The sequence below is a fragment of the Microcaecilia unicolor genome, chromosome 2 (genome assembly GCF_901765095.1).
Source record: "Microcaecilia unicolor chromosome 2, aMicUni1.1, whole genome shotgun sequence".
NCBI classification, from domain to species: domain Eukaryota; kingdom Metazoa; phylum Chordata; class Amphibia; order Gymnophiona; family Siphonopidae; genus Microcaecilia; species Microcaecilia unicolor.
The window spans coordinates 643,168,390-643,186,632 of NC_044032.1; the positions used below are offsets into that span (position 1 = coordinate 643,168,390).

The window sequence follows — 18,243 nt, forward strand, 5'->3', positions numbered from 1 at the left end:
TTCTGATTTTCTCCTTTGTTCCTCCATTTTCTTCTGTGGAGTTGGAAGGTAATATATTTTATTTATAGGAGGAATCATCTCGGGGGAACAATTGAGAACCTCAGTAAGATATTTCTTAAATAATTCTAAACCACTCAGTTCAACCATTTTTGGGAAGTTTAATACTCTCAGGTTAAGTCTCCTATTATAATTCTCCAGCTGGTTTATTTTACTATGAATAAAGGTTTTATCCTGTATCAAGGAGACAGTTGTATTTTTTATAGAGGAAATCTCTTGTTGAAAAATATCATTCTGTTTAATAGTATCTTGTTTTATTTTTTCAAGAGAGTCTTGCAAAGAATCTACTTTAGTCACTAGAGAAGCTGTATCAGCTGCTGCCTTTAGAACTGTTTGATTCAAAGTTTTTAACATTGCCCATATGGCCTCGAGGGTTACCTCCGTGCGAGCTTCCTGCTCTTGTTGTTGAAAAACTCTCCCGCTCGCTGCCTCCGCAGTACCAACCGCCGAATAATCCTCAACGTCAACCTCGGACGTTGTTGGAGATTCCACCACGTCTCGGTAGTTCGCGGGACACAGAGGTGGGGAAATATCCGGTGAGGATAGAGTGATGGTATCCTGTTCCAGGGAAGTTGTCGCTCCTCCGATCCCTTCCACAGCGGAACTCCTCACCTCTATCACCCGTGGCGTGCTTGTGGCGAAAGCGTCGAGGGTCGACTGGACCGATCGAGTGGTCGTCGCTGCGGGTGGTAAGCTCTTGACCACCCCTTTCCTTTTAGAATGGGGCATTTTAAATAAAGAAATCTTGTTTTAAAACAGAAAACGGAGAAAGGTCCAGGGAGACTCGACGAACGCTCTCAAGCTGCGTCCGCCATCTTGAAACTCTACTAACAAATTTTAAACTTTAACCATACAGTGCAAGTTACATAAATATCAATGCAGTGTTTTATAATTACTCAACAGTCTTCTCTTCATCCTTGTATTATCTGCTATTAGGACAGTTCAGTAAGTCTATGATGATCATCCTCAGAACTTTATGTGGTTTTCATCGGTCAGGGCGGTGTTACACCATCTATGTCCCGTTATTGCCATGAGTCATCTGCATTTGTAATCCAAGGTTTCTGTAATTATAGCATAATCCACTGTTTCAATTATAGTCTCACGTTCATGGGTCCTTCCAACTAAGCCCCAACATCCTCTTTATAGCTCTTTTTAAAGTTGCTTCTTATGCTTTACCAGTTTCACAATAGTTGTACCTATCTTTAAGCTAGGATCCTGTGTTCAGTTTAATAGTAACAACATTACAGCTTGACATATTTGTACATCATATCTTTCTTCATCTCTGTATTAGCTTCTGTCAGATTAAATCAAGATATTTGTTGTGGTTAAGTTAGTAAGTTTAGATGGCTTTCATTATGCCTTTTCAAAGTTGTTCAGTCTGCATTTCAGTTCAGTCTTACTGCATCCTTTTTTGTAGGCTCAGCTTCCCTTGTAATGTAGAATCTTCTATTGGGACCATGTTCATAGTTGAATTCTGTGTTTTATTCTTTCTGCTGATGTTTTCCGCTGTTTACACCCATATCTGTTCTACTATATTAGTTTAACACAGTCTCATCTTCAGGGTGAAATTGCTATTAATATTATTGTCCTTCTTTTGAGATTTCTTGATCTTAGTGTCATCAATTGGTGTGTTGGTTATTTATCTCTTCCATTTTTATATTTTCTTCATATGTGCATAATAGCTCTTCAGTTTTCTCCTTCCAGTTGGTCTATGAACTCTTTCGCCTCCTCTGCTGTGGTAAATATTTTATTTCCCGTTTGGTGGGTTACTCACAGTTTCGCAGGATACATCAATGCAAATCTAACTTTTCGCTTTATCAGCTCCGAGCATACTGGAGAAAATTTATTTCGTTGCGCCACTACCGCGGCTGAGTAATCTTGAAAGCATAATACTTTCCTATTGCCGCTATGTAGATCTTTTCCGCTTCTCATCGCTTGCAAAATGGCTACCTTGTGGGCAAAATTAAGTACGCGACATATAACTACCCTGGGCCGCCCTTCTGCTCCCTGCTTGAGGCCCAGCCGATGCGCTCTTTCAATTCGCAGCGGGCCCAGCGCGGTCGGTAGTTGTAATTCTTTAGTAAGCCATGTCTCGAGGTATTTGGCCAGGTCTCTGTCTCCTAGCTCTTCAGCAAGCCCTACAAGGCGAAGGTTGTTACGCCTCGATCTATTTTCGAGGTCTTCGATTTTATCGGTGTAAGTAGCGATTAGCTTTTGTAAACTGCTTACTTCTGTTTCCACCTTGTCCACACGATCTTCCGTATCGCTTGCCCGTTGCTGATACTGTCCCATGTCCAATTGTATTTGCGTTACGCTGTTATGTAATTGTTCCAGTTTGTTATCCAGCGCTCCCAACCTTTTCTCCAGAATGGCTTCCAGTGCCTGAGTAACTTCCCCAACAATCTCGGCTGCCCATGCGGATCCCACCGCTGATGTCCCCGGGCTCGCCGGAGCCGCCATCTTGTCATCGGGCGGCCGGGTCTTTTCTCTGTCTTTTCTGGTGATCTTAGATGTCATTCTCCTCCGAAGTGGTATTAAACTTTTCTCTTTTTAAACACTCTTCGTTTACCTTCGTTTGTGGGGTCTTGTATCCAAACTTTAGGACGATTTTTTGTTGAAGAATCTAAGGGAAGGCAGGAGCTGCGCAGTTAGCGTCTTCTCCCGCTCATCGCGTCACGTGACCCCCCCTCCTATTTTAATGGGAGATCTTTAATAGTGTAGGTTCTGCCTGAGGTGGGCAAGGAACAGGTTCCCATGGTCAGTAAGGGGGCTCTGGATATGGTGGTGTTCTCCTCTTCGTCAGGAACTGCCACCATCTTGGAAACCTTGGTGCCTTCTAATCTGCCCCCGCAGAGAAGTCTGGTACAGTAGATGAGCTGAGGGGGGCCTACAGGGTGGCTTTTCCTCCAGAATTTATTCTGAGCATGTATAAAACTTTTTGTATGCGGAAGCCTGGAGTGCAAGTTTTGCCGGGTCCTACCAGGGATGGACCTTCTTCCCCCAAAGAAGCAGAAAGTAGACTGGGAGGGGGATAAGGATATGTGTGGATATGCTGACTCGGACCACTCTGTCTTTCAATGAGGCAATGAGAGGCCCAGAGGCTTCATGTTCCTGGATGGAGGAGGAGTTGTCTCTGGGAGAAGACCTCTCGGTGGTCTGGATCTTTCATAAGGAAGAGCTTTAGGAGCTGATTGCTCAGATGTCTTCGGTGATGAATTTTGAGGAGGATCAAGTAGTCAGTGAGCCGTGGAAAGTGGACCCCTTAGTGAAGGGTATTAAGTCTGGCAAGCCTTTTCCCATTAGGGATACCATTCAAATCCAGTGGAATTTCCCCAGCTTTCCTTTCAGGCTGGTGCTTTCCATGGCTTGTCTGTGTCCCATTCCAAAGCATGATAGGGACTCTCTAAGACCTCCCACTGTGGATGGGATACTCTTGAAAGTCACCAAGAAAACTATGGTTCCGGTGGACAACAGCACAGCCTTAAAGGATTCTCAGGATCACAGGATGGAGTCCCTCTTGAAGCAAAGTTTTGATGTTTCAGCCCTCACCATGCAAGCAGCAATTTGTGGAGGCTAGTGGCTCGGATCCTTAGATGACTTTGTGGTAGTAGATCAGGAGGTCACTAAGATAGAAATGAGATGCTCTTTTATAGCCAGTGCCCTCTATGATTTGCTAAGGGCCTCTGCAAAGTCCATGGTGCTGGGAGTGGCTGCTAGGCGATCATTGTAGTTGTGGGGCTAGTTGTCAGATGTGATCTGTAAGTCAAAGCTCAGCAGGTTTCCCTTCTTGGGCAAGAGTTGGATAAATTGGTGAAAATTTTGGGGTGAGCCCAAAGTTTCTTGCTTGCCTAAAAATCACCTGAAAGCCCTTAATAGGGATTCCATCTCTAGGGAGCCGTTTTAGGAATGCTTGGCACTATCGTCCAAGTTGAGTTGGCAGGGGTTGATGCAGTCGGTTTTTCCAGAGGACACAGTCCTTTCCTGAACATGGAGATTGGGGAGGCAGAGATGCCAGCTCCAGCACTTCTGGTCAGGAATGTGGAGCCCAATAAAGGTATTGGAGCCCATCCTCTGGTGGTGGTAGGGGAAAGGGAAATGAGACTTGATATACCGCTTTTCTGTGGTATTTTGCAACTACATTCAAAGCGGTTTACATATATACAGGTACTTATTTTGTACCTGGGGCAATGGAGGGTTAAGTGACTTGCCCACAGTCACAAGGAGCTGCAGTGGAATTCGAACCCATTTCCCCAGGATCAAAGTCCGCTGCACTAACCACTAGGCTACTCCTCTGCTCTCAAGGGGCACGCTTGAGAGAGTTCTATTGGAGATGGCCAAGATAACCTTGAACCAGTGGGTGTTCAAAATCATTTGTGACCGCTATGCTCAAGAGCTTGCACACCCTTTGTGAGATTTGTGGAGTCCCCCTGTCGGGGCTGGTGGAAAATGTGGGCTATCTGGGAGAAGCTGCAAAGGCTGTTACTCCTCTAAGCAGTCTGTCCGGTTCACCACACCGAATGGGGCTTGGCTTAGTAGAGGACACCTTTTGCCCTATCTTGGATCTCAGAGGTGTGAGTCAGACCCTCAAGATTACCATTTTTTGGATGGAAACTGCACTCAGTCATTGTGACCATGCAATCCTGGGCGTTTCTTACCTCTCTGGACCTGATGGAGGCTTACCTTCACATCCCAGTTCAGCAGGGCCATCAGAGATTTCTTCAATTAACAACTTTAGGGCAGCTTTATCAATTCTTTGTACTCCTTTTTGGGTTGGCGATGGCACCCGCATGTTTTTTAAGGTCATGGTAGTGGTGGCGACAGCGATAGGAGCAGATTCTAGTGCACCCTTACCTCGAAGACTGGTTGATTTAAGTTAAGTTGGCCCAGGAGAGTGTCCAGGTCATCGTTCAGGTGGTGCAATTCTTGGAATCTTTGGGCTAGGTCTTCAATTTCACCAAGAGTTGTTTTATTCTGTAACTGAAGCAGTGGCGATTTTGGCATCAAGGTGCTTTTCTGTGGAAATTTGGAATCCGTGTATTCAATCTTCCCTACTGGGGCACCATCGATTTTCAACTCTTTCAGCAGCAGATATTGTATTTTTGACTCTTGAGGCAGGCGAAACACGTCCAGTGTCAGATCTCTGTTTGGTGCAGTAAAGGAATTGTAATAGACACTACCTGTGTTGAAGCTTCTGGAGGGAAGCTAGTGCGGATCCTGTCAGACAGTGCAACAGCACTGACATACATGAATCGCCAGGGGAGGTATGAAGAGTCCCACCCTAGCCAAGGAGGCCAACCTTCGCCCGGCCTGGGCAGAGTCTCATGTGGCAGATCTCTCAGCAGAAATGTGCTGGACCCGGGGGAGTGATCCCTAGGGCAGAAAGCCTTTGAAATAATGGTCTGCAGGTGGGGACCAGCTGATAATGGTTTTGATGGCAACATTTGAAAATGCCAAGGCTCCGAGATTCTTCAGTCACAAGAGGGAACGAATGTTGGAGGGTTTGGATGCCCTGGTACAACCATGGCCTTAGTTTGGACTGCTCTACGTGTTTCCTCCTTTGCCCCTTCTGGGTATTTTTTTTGTTTGTTACGTTTGTACCCCGCGCTTTCCCACTCATGGCAGGCTCAATGCGGTTTCATGGGGCAATAGAGGGTTAAGTGACTTGCCCAGAGCTACAAGGAGCTGCCTGTGCCTGAAGTGGGAATCGAACTCAGTTCCTCAGTTCCCCAGGACCAAAGTCCACCACACTAACCACTAGGCCACTCCTCCACTGTGGAGCCAGTATACCAAAAACCTTTGACTCCGACTCATCTATTTTTCTACTATCCAACTCCTACTATGTATAGTAAAGCCACACTGAGCCCGCAAATAGGTGGGAAAATGTGGGATACAAATGCAATAAAATAAATAAATAAATCTAAGAGAAATTTGATTAATTACAGAAGCATAAGGTATTTCTTTATGTACAAAATTAGGACTGATACATCAAATACGTCAAATAAAAATATGCAGTACACTGTTAGGCACTTAATATTTTTTATTTATAGGTGATTCAAAATAATAAACAAGCAAAAATAAATAGCATACAGAAAAGCTGGTATTCAAGGAAAAAATCTATTATTTGTAAGTTACAAAATAATCTGTATCTTCATGATATCAAAAATTTTACATTATTGTCACCTATCCAGCTCAAGTCCACAAATTGGAGAATATAATAGCACACAGGAGATATTGTTAAATAAATCTTTGAAGAATTCCGAGTAAGATGGATACATAGAAATTAGAAGACAAGGTAATTCATATCAAACAATAACTCTCTTCTCATTTCGCTCGTCATGAGCAGGCAGAAAATCATCTTTGTGCTTATGACGCACAACTGCAAACTATACTAAAAAAGGAAGTTTCACAATCTCGAACGTGATCTTGAAGAAACAATCAACATTAAAATATTGGGTCTACCTGAGAAATCATAGAGTACCAATATAGTAACATAGTAGATGACTGCAGAAAAAGACCTGTACGGTCCATCCAGTCTGCCCAACAAGATACTCATATGTGCTACTTTTTGTGTATACCTTACCTTGATTTGTATCAGCCATTTTTAGAGCACAGACCATAGAAGTCTACCCAGCACTAGCCCCGCCTTCCACCACCGGCTCTGCCACCCATCTCGGTTAAGCTTCTGAGGATCCCTTCACTAAATCCATTTATTTATTTATTAGGATTTATTTACCGCCTTTTTGAAGAAATTCACTCAAGGCGGTGTACAATAAGAATAGATCAAAAATGAGCAGGAGGCAATTAGAGCAGTAAAAATATTCGAACAATACAAAGTATGGCATGGTATACTACTTGCAATGACAACACAATATGTACTAGAACATTATAATTGGTAGTGAAGAGTAAGGCAAAGTTGTAATATATAGATGAGTAAGAAAGTAGGAAGAATTAGAAAGTAAGGTGATTGATTTGAAGAAAGTTGCACGTGAGGTCAGAGAGATGGTTAATTATTATCTCAGCTAGGGTAGGAGTGGATAAACATGTCCCGCTGCAGTATGTGCAGCCCGAGTCAATCCTTGTGTGTGTGAGTGAGACTAACAAATTAGTTACTTCTTCCATTAAAGGCTTAGTTGAAGAGCCAAGCTTTCACCTGCTTCCTGAAGTAGAGGTAGTCTTGTGTTAAGCGGAGCCTTTCAGGCAATGCATTCCAGAGTGTGGGGGCTACTCCGGAGAAGGCTCGCTTGCAGGTATCACATCATGTAATGTCTTTTGGAGAGGGTGTAGTTAGTGAAAGTCCTTGAGAGGACCTTAGTGTCCTTGGCGGTGTATGGCGGATCATCCTGTTCTTCAGATACTCTGGGCCATTTCCATTTAGGTCCATGTTGGCTTTGTCTCATAAAATCCATGTTTTTTAATATGTTCTGTAATTTTGTTCTTTATAATAGTCTCTACCATTTTGCCCGGCACCGATATCAGGCTCAACAGTCATAGATTGGTGAGGCAAGATTTCCGTTTACTAAATCCGTGTTGGTTTTGTCTTATTAATCCATGCTTTTGAATGTGCTCTGTAATTTTGTTCTTTATAATAGTCTCTACCATTTTACCCGGCACAGACGTCAGGCTCGCTGGTCTGTAATTTCCCGGATCACCTCTAGAACCTTTTTAAAAAATCGGCGTTACTTTGGTCACCGTCCAATCTTCCAGTGCCATGCTTGATTTTAAAGATAAATAACATATTACTAACAATAGTTCTGCAAGTTCATTTTTCAATTCTCTTATACTCTGGGATGAATACCATCTGGTCCAGGTGATTTGCTACTCTTCAGTTTGTCAAAGTGCGCCATTACATCTTCCAGGTTTGTAGAGATTTCATTCAGTTTTTTTGACTTGTCAGCTTTAAATACCGTTTCTGGCACTGGTATCTCTCCCAAATCTTCCTCGGTGAAGGCCGAAGCAAAGAATTAATTTAATCTCTGCTATGGCTTTGTTTTCTCTGAGTGTCCATTTGACCCCTCTGTCATCTAGCAGTCCAACTGATTCTTTTGCAGGCTTCTTGCTTCTAATATACCTAAAAAAGTTTTTGTTATGTGTTTTTGCCTCCATTGCAATTTTTTTTCATAGTCTCTCTTTGCCTTTCTTATCAGCGCTTTGCATTTGACTTGCCATTCCTTATGCTGTTTCTTATTATTTTCAGTCGGATCCTTCTTCCATTTTCTGAAGGATTTTCTTTTAGCTCTGATAGTTTCTTTCACCTCATTTTTTTTAACCATTCCGGCTGTCATTTGGCCTTCCTTCCTACTTTTTTTAATACGTGGAATATAACTGGCCTGGGCTTCCAGGATGGTATTTTTGAACAGCATCCATGCCTGATGTAAATTTTTGACCTTCACAGCTGCTCCTCTAAGTTTTTTTTTTCACCGTTCTCATTTTATCATAGTCTCGTTTTTGAAAGTTAAATGCTAATATATTGGATTTCCTGTATGTAGTTACTCCAGAGCTGATATCAAATCTGATCATATCATTGTGTGTGGAGTGAAGACATTTTTGAATGCTTGTGAGATCTAAATGGCAAGGATGATGATGTGAGAGTAAAAGGAGGAGTGGCCTAGTGGTTAGGGTGGTGGACCTTGGTCCTGGGGAGCTGAGGAACTGAGTTCAATTCCCGGCACAGGCAGCTCCTTGTGACTCTGGGCAAGTCACTTAACCCTTCATTGCCTGCCGCATTGAGCCTGCCATGAGTGGGAAAGCACGGGGTACAAATGTAACAAAAATAAAATAAATAAAAATCAGAGTAATAGTAGACCGATGTTTCCATGATCTTGTTTGAGGGTTGCTAATGGGCTTTAAAAGATATTAAACAGAGGGGGTGGGTGAGAGGGGGTAGGCTTGGGGTTAACTATGAGATGAGTACCGCTGACAACTGATATTATGGAAACTGTTTTATTCTTTAAGGGTGTTGATATCATTAATAAAGCTGTAAGACTCATATAAGAGGCGGTGATACTAGATGAAGGGTTATAAGAAACAAGGCCCTTTGCAGTAGGTCGTGTCATTAAGCTACTGCCTCGTAAGAAAGGATGTTGGTGGTTCTGATGAGACTTTCTTAATATCAAATACCCTGAACAGCATATCATACATGTTGTTGCATTCTACAAAGATGGTTCTCGTTAATAAACTTAAGGGAGGAAGTGGGTAAGGGGAGGGAGGTAGGAGGGGGGGATAAAACATTAACACTTATATGGTGACTTGAGTTATAACATTGATTATTTGTATTGGTCTCCTTTCATTGCATAATCTGTACAAGTTCGGTTGTTCTTAATAAAAAAGATTTAAACATAAAAGATATTAAACAGGAGTGGGGCTAGAACCGGAGCCCTGGTGGTGGTACCTTGCGCATGTGCTCATAAGTGCCCTCTTCAGTCTGCGCTTTTGTCTTACTAGGTTCTGTCCTGTCAGGGTGTTGACCACCTGCTTCTGCTGCCCTCCTGGGTGAGGCGCAGTCTGGACTGGTGAGACACTCCCAGTCATCATCTTCAAGGGGTTCCTTTTGGATCCACTGGATTAGTTTTGCTTACCACTGATGTGAGTCTCCTCAACTGGGAAGACTGAATGGCGCAGGGATTTTGGTCCCTACTGGGATCCTATTGCTCTGTCAACCGTCTGAACAGTCAGATTGGTTCTGGTGGAGTTCTTTCCCCTGGTTCAGGGAAAGGCAGTCCAGATGATAGCAGACAACTTCACAGCAGTGGCCTATATCAACAAATAGGACGGTGGCCCTAGAGTCTGATGCTCTCTGTTGCTGGGCATTGGTGCATTTGCTGACCTTGCTGGCAGTCCACATCACCGGCATTTCAGGCAGACTTCTTTAGTTAGTCTGTCCTGGATCCAAGGAAGTGGGAGCTGGGGCGGGCAGCCTTTCAACTCCTTTTAGACCGGCAGGGGGCAGCCAGTTTTCAACCTCAGGGCCTCGAGCAGCAATACCAGTGTATTTTTTCAGCTGCCAGAGGGAAGTGGCCTTGCGAGATTGATACCCTGGTTCTGCCATGGCCTAGGGAGAGAAGCCCTTGTGTCTTCCTTCCATGGCCTCTAATAGGCCGGGTACTGCACAGGATTGCACGTCATCCCTTTCTAATGTTTCTGGTGGCCCTGGATTGGCCTTGCAGACCATGGTACATGGACTTAGTTCATCTGTTGGGTGAGTGGTCCACCTCCTGTTCCCAGGGGTTGCAGATTGCTTAGGCAAGATCTAATGGAGATGAAAGATCAGGATTCCTTCTGGTTTATGGTTTGGCCCTTGAAAGGATTTGCCTACCTAAGAGAGGGTTCTCGCCCATGGTGATTGCCACCTTGCTTAAGGCACGCATGTCTTCCACTTCCTTGGCATATGCTCACTTTCCTCTTGGAAGGCACAGACTCCTGAAGTTCTTGAGTCTCTGCAGCAAGGGTTTGATCAGGGATTGGGACTGAATTTGCTTAAGTTTCAGTTAGTTTATCTCTCTTATTTCCAAGTTAAAATCCTGGGCCTTTTCCTTACCGCTTATGGGGATATCACTTGCTTTTTGAAGGGGAGCACTTGTTTGTGTCCTCCTGGTCGTCTCTCTCTTCCCTCCTGGGATTTATAGTTAGTGGCAAATATTCTTATATGTCCACCTCTTGAGCCTCTGAATCAGCCTCTAAGACCTTCCTGTTGGTGATTGTGTCAGCTAGCAAGGTTTTAGAGCTTCAGGCTTTGTCTTATCAGGATCCCTATCTCCTCATCTCAGAGGATTCAGTTTACATCCACACTGTTCCTTCCTCCAAAGGTGATCTCCCCCTTTCATGTAAATCCACCTTCATGGATTTGGGGAGAGTCGAAACCTACTGCTAGGCGGCTTCAGAAGCTTGACATCCACAGAGTTTCACTTAGGTACTTGTGGGAGATGGATGAGTTTCACCTCTCAGATCATTCTCTTGCTGTTTTCCATGGCTCTAGGTAAGGCCAAATGGCATCTAAAGTTTCCATTGGATCAAGGCAACTCTTGAGGGTACAAGCAACTACCTGGGCAGAGGCCCAGGCAGTTTTTCTGGAGAATATCTGTCAGGTGGTAGCATGGTTGTTGCTCCATTACAAATTGGATGTATTAGCTGGATCCCTTTTGGACTTTGGCAGGGCCATCATTCGGTGGGGGGGGGGCTTGTATTGTCCCACCCTGTGAGTCTACTTAGGTACAACCTGCTTGGAAAGAATGGTACGACCAGATGCTAAGGAAGGTAAAATTTAGTCATACCTGTTAATTTCCTTTCCTTGAGTCAGGGTGTACCATCCTTGTGTCCTCCCTTGGAAGACTGCAGCTACCGGAACTCTTGGGATTTTGTGTCTTTCTCTCTAGTGCTGTTGAAATGAAAAGTACATAAATAATATAAAGTACAAATGGAAGTAAAGCTGCAGTAGTTGAATGGGACATGGGTATGCATTTTGAGACATTCTGCTGCATTGGCAGGGGACCTACTGGAACTTTCCACTGAACACCAGCAGATTATACCAGTGATGTCACTGGAAAAGATCAGTTTCTCTACCTCCCTCTACTGGCAGGATGGGATAACAGCTACTTGTTAAGAATGGTACAGCCTGACTAAAGGAAAGGAAATTAACAGTTGTGACTAAATCTCACCATTTAATTAATTATTGGGCTTAAGTCTGAGGTCCTTTTTTTGTCCTCTTATATTTAGGAGCCCTGAAATTATAATGTATTTGGTTCCTCTTTTTTTTTTTCTTTTTTTCTTTTTTTTTAGCAAAGCTTTTGCATGGTTGCATTATAAAGCTTTTAAATGATAGATGAAATGTTTTAGATGAAATGTTTCCTTGTGTAAGAGTTCTTGAAAAACATCTGCTTTTTGTGGCTTTCATCCCCTACAAACACAGTGTGATACCCGATTACGGCCATATTTTCATGATGATATGACTTGTCACCAAACACAGGTAAGGCAGTAAGTAGAACCACTGAAAAGAATTCTAGGAAATTACAATTATTCACAGATAACAGGATTTCACAAGAAAATAAACAGGAAAATGCTTTTTGAAACATTGAGAGAGCAGATTCAAATATTTTAGAAATGTCTTGATGCCTACAATTGAAGGAGGACATTAAAGGTTAATTCTGTACAGGTCACCTAAGAGTGAATTCTATAACATCCGTTTCTGTATTTATGTGCTTTAGATGCCACCCCTTATTCCATGTCTAAGGTTGGTGTAAATGCTCGCACCTAAGTGCTGTCAATTTCACATGTAAGACCTGGTCACACCCCTAAACCACCCCTTGCAGATTACAAGCTAAAGGATTTATGTGCTAACATTACAGAATTATGACTAAGTGCTGTTATGCACACAACTGCAAATTAGTGCCCCAATTATGGGTGGTTATTTCCAATTAGTGCCTAATTTATCAATTAAGTTACGTGCATAACTGGCACTATTCTATAACCACTGTAGAGTGTAATATGTGTTACTAATGGATTCCCTTGAAATCAAAAACACAAAGAAATACCAAAAAAAGGAGAAAAGACCACAACAGACCCAGATGCTCAAGTGAACTTGTCACTAGTGTACTCCCAGCACTCAACGGGCTATTATGTCATCATTGGCCAACGCCAGTGACAAGTTCACGTGAGCACCTGGATCTGTTGAGGTCTTTTCTTTCTTTTTTTGTGTGTTTTTGATGTCAAGGGAATCCATTAGCAACGTATATTACACTCTACAGTGGTTTGCTTGAAGAAATTTTGAAGTTCTGTAGATGTTTTTTGGTTTTGAACTATTCTATAACCCACAAGAAAAATGTGCGCACAAGATTATAGAATGAGATGGTAAATGGACTGACTGTTATGCATTTATTTTAACTGGAACAGATAAGCACAATGGAGCATGAATGTTCAGTGAAGGAGCAATCCTTTGAGGTGCGAGTAGCAGAATTGGAAGAGAGCAGTCGTAACTCCACTAATGAACTGAGACGCCTACTAGTGGCTCAACAGAAGGCAACCAGCAGATGGAAAGAAGAGACAAAGAAGCTTACGGAAAATGCTGAGACCCGGCTCAAGAATCTGAGGTCTGTTTCTTTGGCACAAATTTGGCTTTCTCTATGACCGTGGTCACTGTTGTGGTACTATTATGTGAAACCAAGGAAACCAATATGCAGGCAGTCCCTCAGAAGCATTATCTTCTAGAAGACTGACAGAACAACCTCAGAAATGAGGGCTTCTGTCAGTGCTGTCAAATGAGAGGGGGAAAAGTGGATTTTACAGAAGCACTTCAGCCTTGGTGGTTCGTAAGTTCAGGGACTTGAAATGCTCAGTAGGAGCATTTAACAGTAAAAAGGAATGCATTATAATGTTATTTTTGTTTTGAAGTAATGTGTTTGAGGTGGGAGATGAAAGAAGTTTCCCAGCTGCTTTCTAACATCTGGCTCAGTCTAAAGGTCCATTTGCTATTAGGCAGCTTAGGCAATATATATATATATTTATTTATTTATTTATTTATTGCATTTGTAGCCCACATTTTCCCACCTCTTTGCAGGCTCAATGTGGCTTACAATACATCATGAATGGTGAAGATGTATAAGAAATAAATATTTAGTATTACATAGGATTTTGGGTAACATGATAATGATACAGTATGATATTAGTATAACAAGCAAATATTCAAGGCAGTGCTGGATATATGTGAAGGAGTTCACATTTGTTGGTCTTTGTAGTATGCCTAGTTAAAGAGATGGGTCTTCAATAGTTTGCGGAAGTCAATTAGTTCATAGATCGATTTTAAGTTGCGCGGCAGCGAGTTCCAGAATTGTGTGCTCAAGTAGGAAAAGGTTGACGCGTGCATTAGTTTGTATTTTAGACCTTTGCAGTTGGGGAAATGAAGATTGAGGAATGTGCGGGATGATTTTTTAGCATTCCTGGATGGTAATTCTATCAGGTCTAGCATGTAGGCTGGGGCATCTCTGTGAATGATTTTGTGGACTAGGGTACAGATTTTGAACGTGATGCGTTCTTTGAGAGGGAGCCAGTGCAACTTTTCTCATAGTGGTTTACCACTCTCATATTTTGATTTGCCGAATATGAGTCTAGCTGCCGTATTCTGGGCTGTGTGAAGTTTCTTGATTATTTGTTCTTTGCAGCCAGCATAAAGTGCGTTGCAGTAGTCTAAGTGGCTGAGTACCATTGATTGTACCAGGCCTCGAAAGACAGTCCTTGAGAAGAAAGGGCTTACTCTTTTTAATTTCCATATTGAGTGGAACATCTTCTTGGTTGCCTAGAGTGCTGCAATGTTAAGGCTACACTAAAAGCTTCAGTAGTCATGAACATACAAGGCTGTGTGCCATGACTGTAGTGGCCACTAGGGATGGGCAACCAGAACATTTTTGTAGTGGTTTTTTTCTGTTTTGTTTTTTTGTTTTGTTTGTGTGTTTTGAAACAAATGTCGTTAATAGTGCGAACTATTTGCACATAGGGGTAGTTTCAATAAATAGCAAAGTTAGGTGCCTGGGTGATGCGCACTAAGTAAGTATTCTGTACAGGGCCTTCTGCACAAAACCACTTTCATAGAATACTAGGTAAGCGCACATTTCACACCTAACTTTGGTCGTGAGCACGTACGTCTGCCAAAATCCAGTGTAAATGCTCATGCCCAACTAATGGCGGTTAGGTGTGGAAATCCAGGTATTCTAGAACATTGCGCCTAAATTCCGGGAATGCCCCACCCCGCCCATTCCCCTTCCATGGCCACACTCCCTTTTACGTTGTGCAATATGAAATTTAGGGGTGCATGCTATTGAATAGGGCAGATCTGCGCATAACTCCTAATTATTGCTAGTGAAGTACTTGTTAAAACGCCAATAATTCTTTAGAGTGGAGGAGTGCCTAGTGGTTAGGGTGGTGGACTTTGGTCCTGAGGAACTGAGTTCGATTCCCACTTCAGGCATATCAGCTCCTTGTGACTCTGGGCAAGTCACTTAACCCTCCATTGCCCCATGTAAGCCGCATTGAGCCTGCCATGAGTGGGAAAGCATGGGGTACAAATGTAACAAAAATTAAATAGATACTATTGGAGATTCTACATGGAATGTTGCTACTATTGGAGATTCTACATGGAATGTTCCTATTCCACTAGCAACATTCCATGTAGAAGGCTGCGCAGGCTTCTGTTTCTGAGAGTCTGACGTCCTGCACTTATGTGCAGGACGTCAGACTCACAGAAGCAGAAGCCTGCGCGGCCACATTGGTGATCTGCAAGGGCCGACTTCTACATGGAATGTTGGAATAGCAACATTCCATGTAGAATCTCAAATAGTAGCAACTGTGGAGGAGTGGCCTAGTGGTTAGGGTGGTGGACTTTGGTCCTGAGGAACTGAGTTGGATTCCCGGCACAGGCAACTCCTTGTGACTCTGGGCAAGTCACTTAACCCTCCATTGCCCCATATAAGCCGCATTGAGCCTGCCATGAGTGGGAAAGCGCAGGGTACAAATGTAACAAAAATAAATAAAATTAGTTTATGCACAGATTTGTGATCTGCACCCAAACTTGCACCCCCAAGTATCCAGTGGACAGTTTGTACTTTTCTTTAAGAGTGCTCACTATCTGTTCATAGTGTTGTTATTTAGGGAAGTTTTGTTGTTGAGTGTGTATTACTGAACGTTTGTATCTTTTTGTACTGTATCTCAGGTTAAATCGCACCTCACTTAGAAAATGTAATTGGTGGAAAATAAATAAAATTGTCCTCACACACACGTATCATGAAAGGCCAGAACTAGATATATGGTTTTGGGCCTGGGGCAAGAAATTAAATGAAGACATGAGTGAAGCAGAAACAAAAGATCTGGGTTAAGTAGGATTTATATAGTAATACAGTTAGCATAAGCATTAGATTTAATAAGCTGTTTTGGTCTCTCTTGGTCAACAGAAGTGAGCTGAATCAACAGAAGCATCATTCCCAGGAGCTTTCTTCTCAGCTGGAGACTGCAAATGAAAAGGTAGTTGAGGTAAGTTAATGGCCCTCCTGGGAGCTCCCTTCCACAGTGGCTTGATACACTTACAAATGGAAGTAAATGAGTGTCTTCTTTCTCAGTGGATTAGATTTCTGCTTGGAAACCCTACTACTACTAGAGAAAAATATATAAGTAGTTTAATTTTTCATTTTATGTAATTAGTCAGACTTTTAAGCCATTTTCCCAAAGATCTCATAGAGATATGTACAACTTTCAGTATAAACGCAAATCCATTCCAATAAACTTTGTTAGAAGGAGCTATATGAACTACCAGATATGGCATAAAGGGCTTAATTTATTTTTTTATTTTTGTTACATTTGTACCCCGCGCTTTCCCACTCATGGCAGGCTCAATGTGGCAGGCAATGGAGGGTTAAGTGACTTGCCCAGAGTCACAAGGAGCTGCCTGTGCCTGAAGTGGGAATCCAACTCAGTTCCTCAGGAACAAAGTCCACCACCCTAACCACTAGGCCACTCCTCCACTGTTGCTACTATTTGAGATTCTACATGGAATGTTGCTATTCCACGAGCAACATTCCATGTAGAAGTCGGTCCTTGCAGATCACCAATGTGGCCGCGCAGACTTCTGCTTCTGTGAGTCTGATGTCCTGCACGTACGTGCAGGACGTCAGACTCACAGAAACAGAAGCCTGCGCAGCCTTCTACATGGAATGTTGCTAGTGGAATAGCAACATTCCATGTAGAATCTCCAATAGTAGCAACATTCCATGTAGAACCTCCAATAGTAGCAACATTCCATGTAGAATCTCCAATAGTATATATTTTATTTTTGTTACATTTGTACCCTGCGCTTTCCCACTCATGGCAGGCTCAATGCACCTTACATGGGGCAATGGAGGGTTAAGTGACTTGCCCAGAGTCACAAGGAGCTGCCTGTGCCTGAAGTGGGAATTGAACTCAGTTCCTCAGGACCAAAGTCCACCACCGGCCCTTGCAGATCACCAATGTGGCCGCGCAGGCTTCTGCTTCTGTGGGTCTGACGTCCTGCACGTACATGCAGGACGTCAGACTCACAGAAACAGAAGCCTGCGCAGCCTTCTACATGTAATGTTGCTAGTGGAATAGCAACATTCCATGTAGAATCTCCAATAGTATATATTTTATTTTTGTTACATTTGTACCCTGCGCTTTCCCACTCATGGCAGGCTCAATGCACCTTACATGGGGCAATGGAGGGTTAAGTGACTTGCCCAGAGTCACAAGGAGCTGCCTGTGCCTGAAGTGGGAATCGAACTCAGTTCCTCAGGACCAAAGTCCACCACCCTAACCACTAGGCCACTCCTCCACTCCAATTTTATAACAGAGAGCCTATGTAGAGCATCAGAAAAGGTGCCTATTTTATATAGTCATCAAAAAAAAAAAAAGAATTCCAGCCCTTAAAGCAGAGCTAATACAACACTCTGTAACCTTGATGTTTTATAAATGCAACATAGGAACCTAAGTTCTGTTATTAAAAAGCCTCTCACAATTTGCCTAAGAACACACAAATGCTCATGCACAAGTTTAATCCTGCTTCAAAGAAGGTATAAATACGGACATGCTCTTTATCCGCCCGATATTTAAAACCATTTAACCAGCCTGGAATGGCTTCCTTGCCGGTTAAATAACAACCAGCTATCAAGCAATATTCAGCGGGAGATAGCCGGTTATCTCCCGCTCAATGTTGCTGGTTAGCGCTTAGCGAGTAGTCGGTTATATCGCGCAATATAACCAGCTACCCGCCAATATTCAGCACATCGCTGGCTAAGGTTGGCGGCCAAATTAGGCCACCAAAATAGCTGGAATATCTTTGGTCAGTTTAAACTTAACCAGCCAGCGCTGAATATTGGCTGGTTAAATTTAAACAAGCCTAAAAAGACCCAGATATTCAATGCCCAGCTACCTCCCGTGGTCTGAATATTGGCCCCTGTGTGTTTACCCACATATACATAACAAGCCTATTTCTGCTGTGTCCGCAGGAATGCCTGTGCTCAGTGCACATATAAGTGTATGTGATCTTGACAGTATGTATGTTTGGACACACAGTATTGCGTTCAAAATGTGCACCCTGGTCCATAAAATCGTGCATGGTGAAGCCCCGATCTACATGTCAGACCTCATAGACCTGCCAACTAGGAACACAAACAGATCAGCACGTACATTCATGAATCT

At 43.0% G+C, this 18,243-nt stretch overlaps 1 protein-coding gene across 3 annotated transcripts in view; it reads left to right on the forward strand.

Annotated features, from left to right (window-relative positions):
• SCLT1 (sodium channel and clathrin linker 1) overlaps nt 1-18,243 on the forward strand; it is a 145,802-nt gene that overhangs the window by 118,939 nt on the left and 8,620 nt on the right. For all 3 annotated transcript variants that reach the window (XM_030191734.1, XM_030191737.1, XM_030191735.1), the window contains 2 exons: nt 12,940-13,136; nt 15,987-16,065. In XM_030191734.1, the coding sequence (XP_030047594.1) occupies nt 12,940-13,136; nt 15,987-16,065 (276 nt within the window). The remainder of the gene's footprint in view (nt 1-12,939; nt 13,137-15,986; nt 16,066-18,243) is intronic.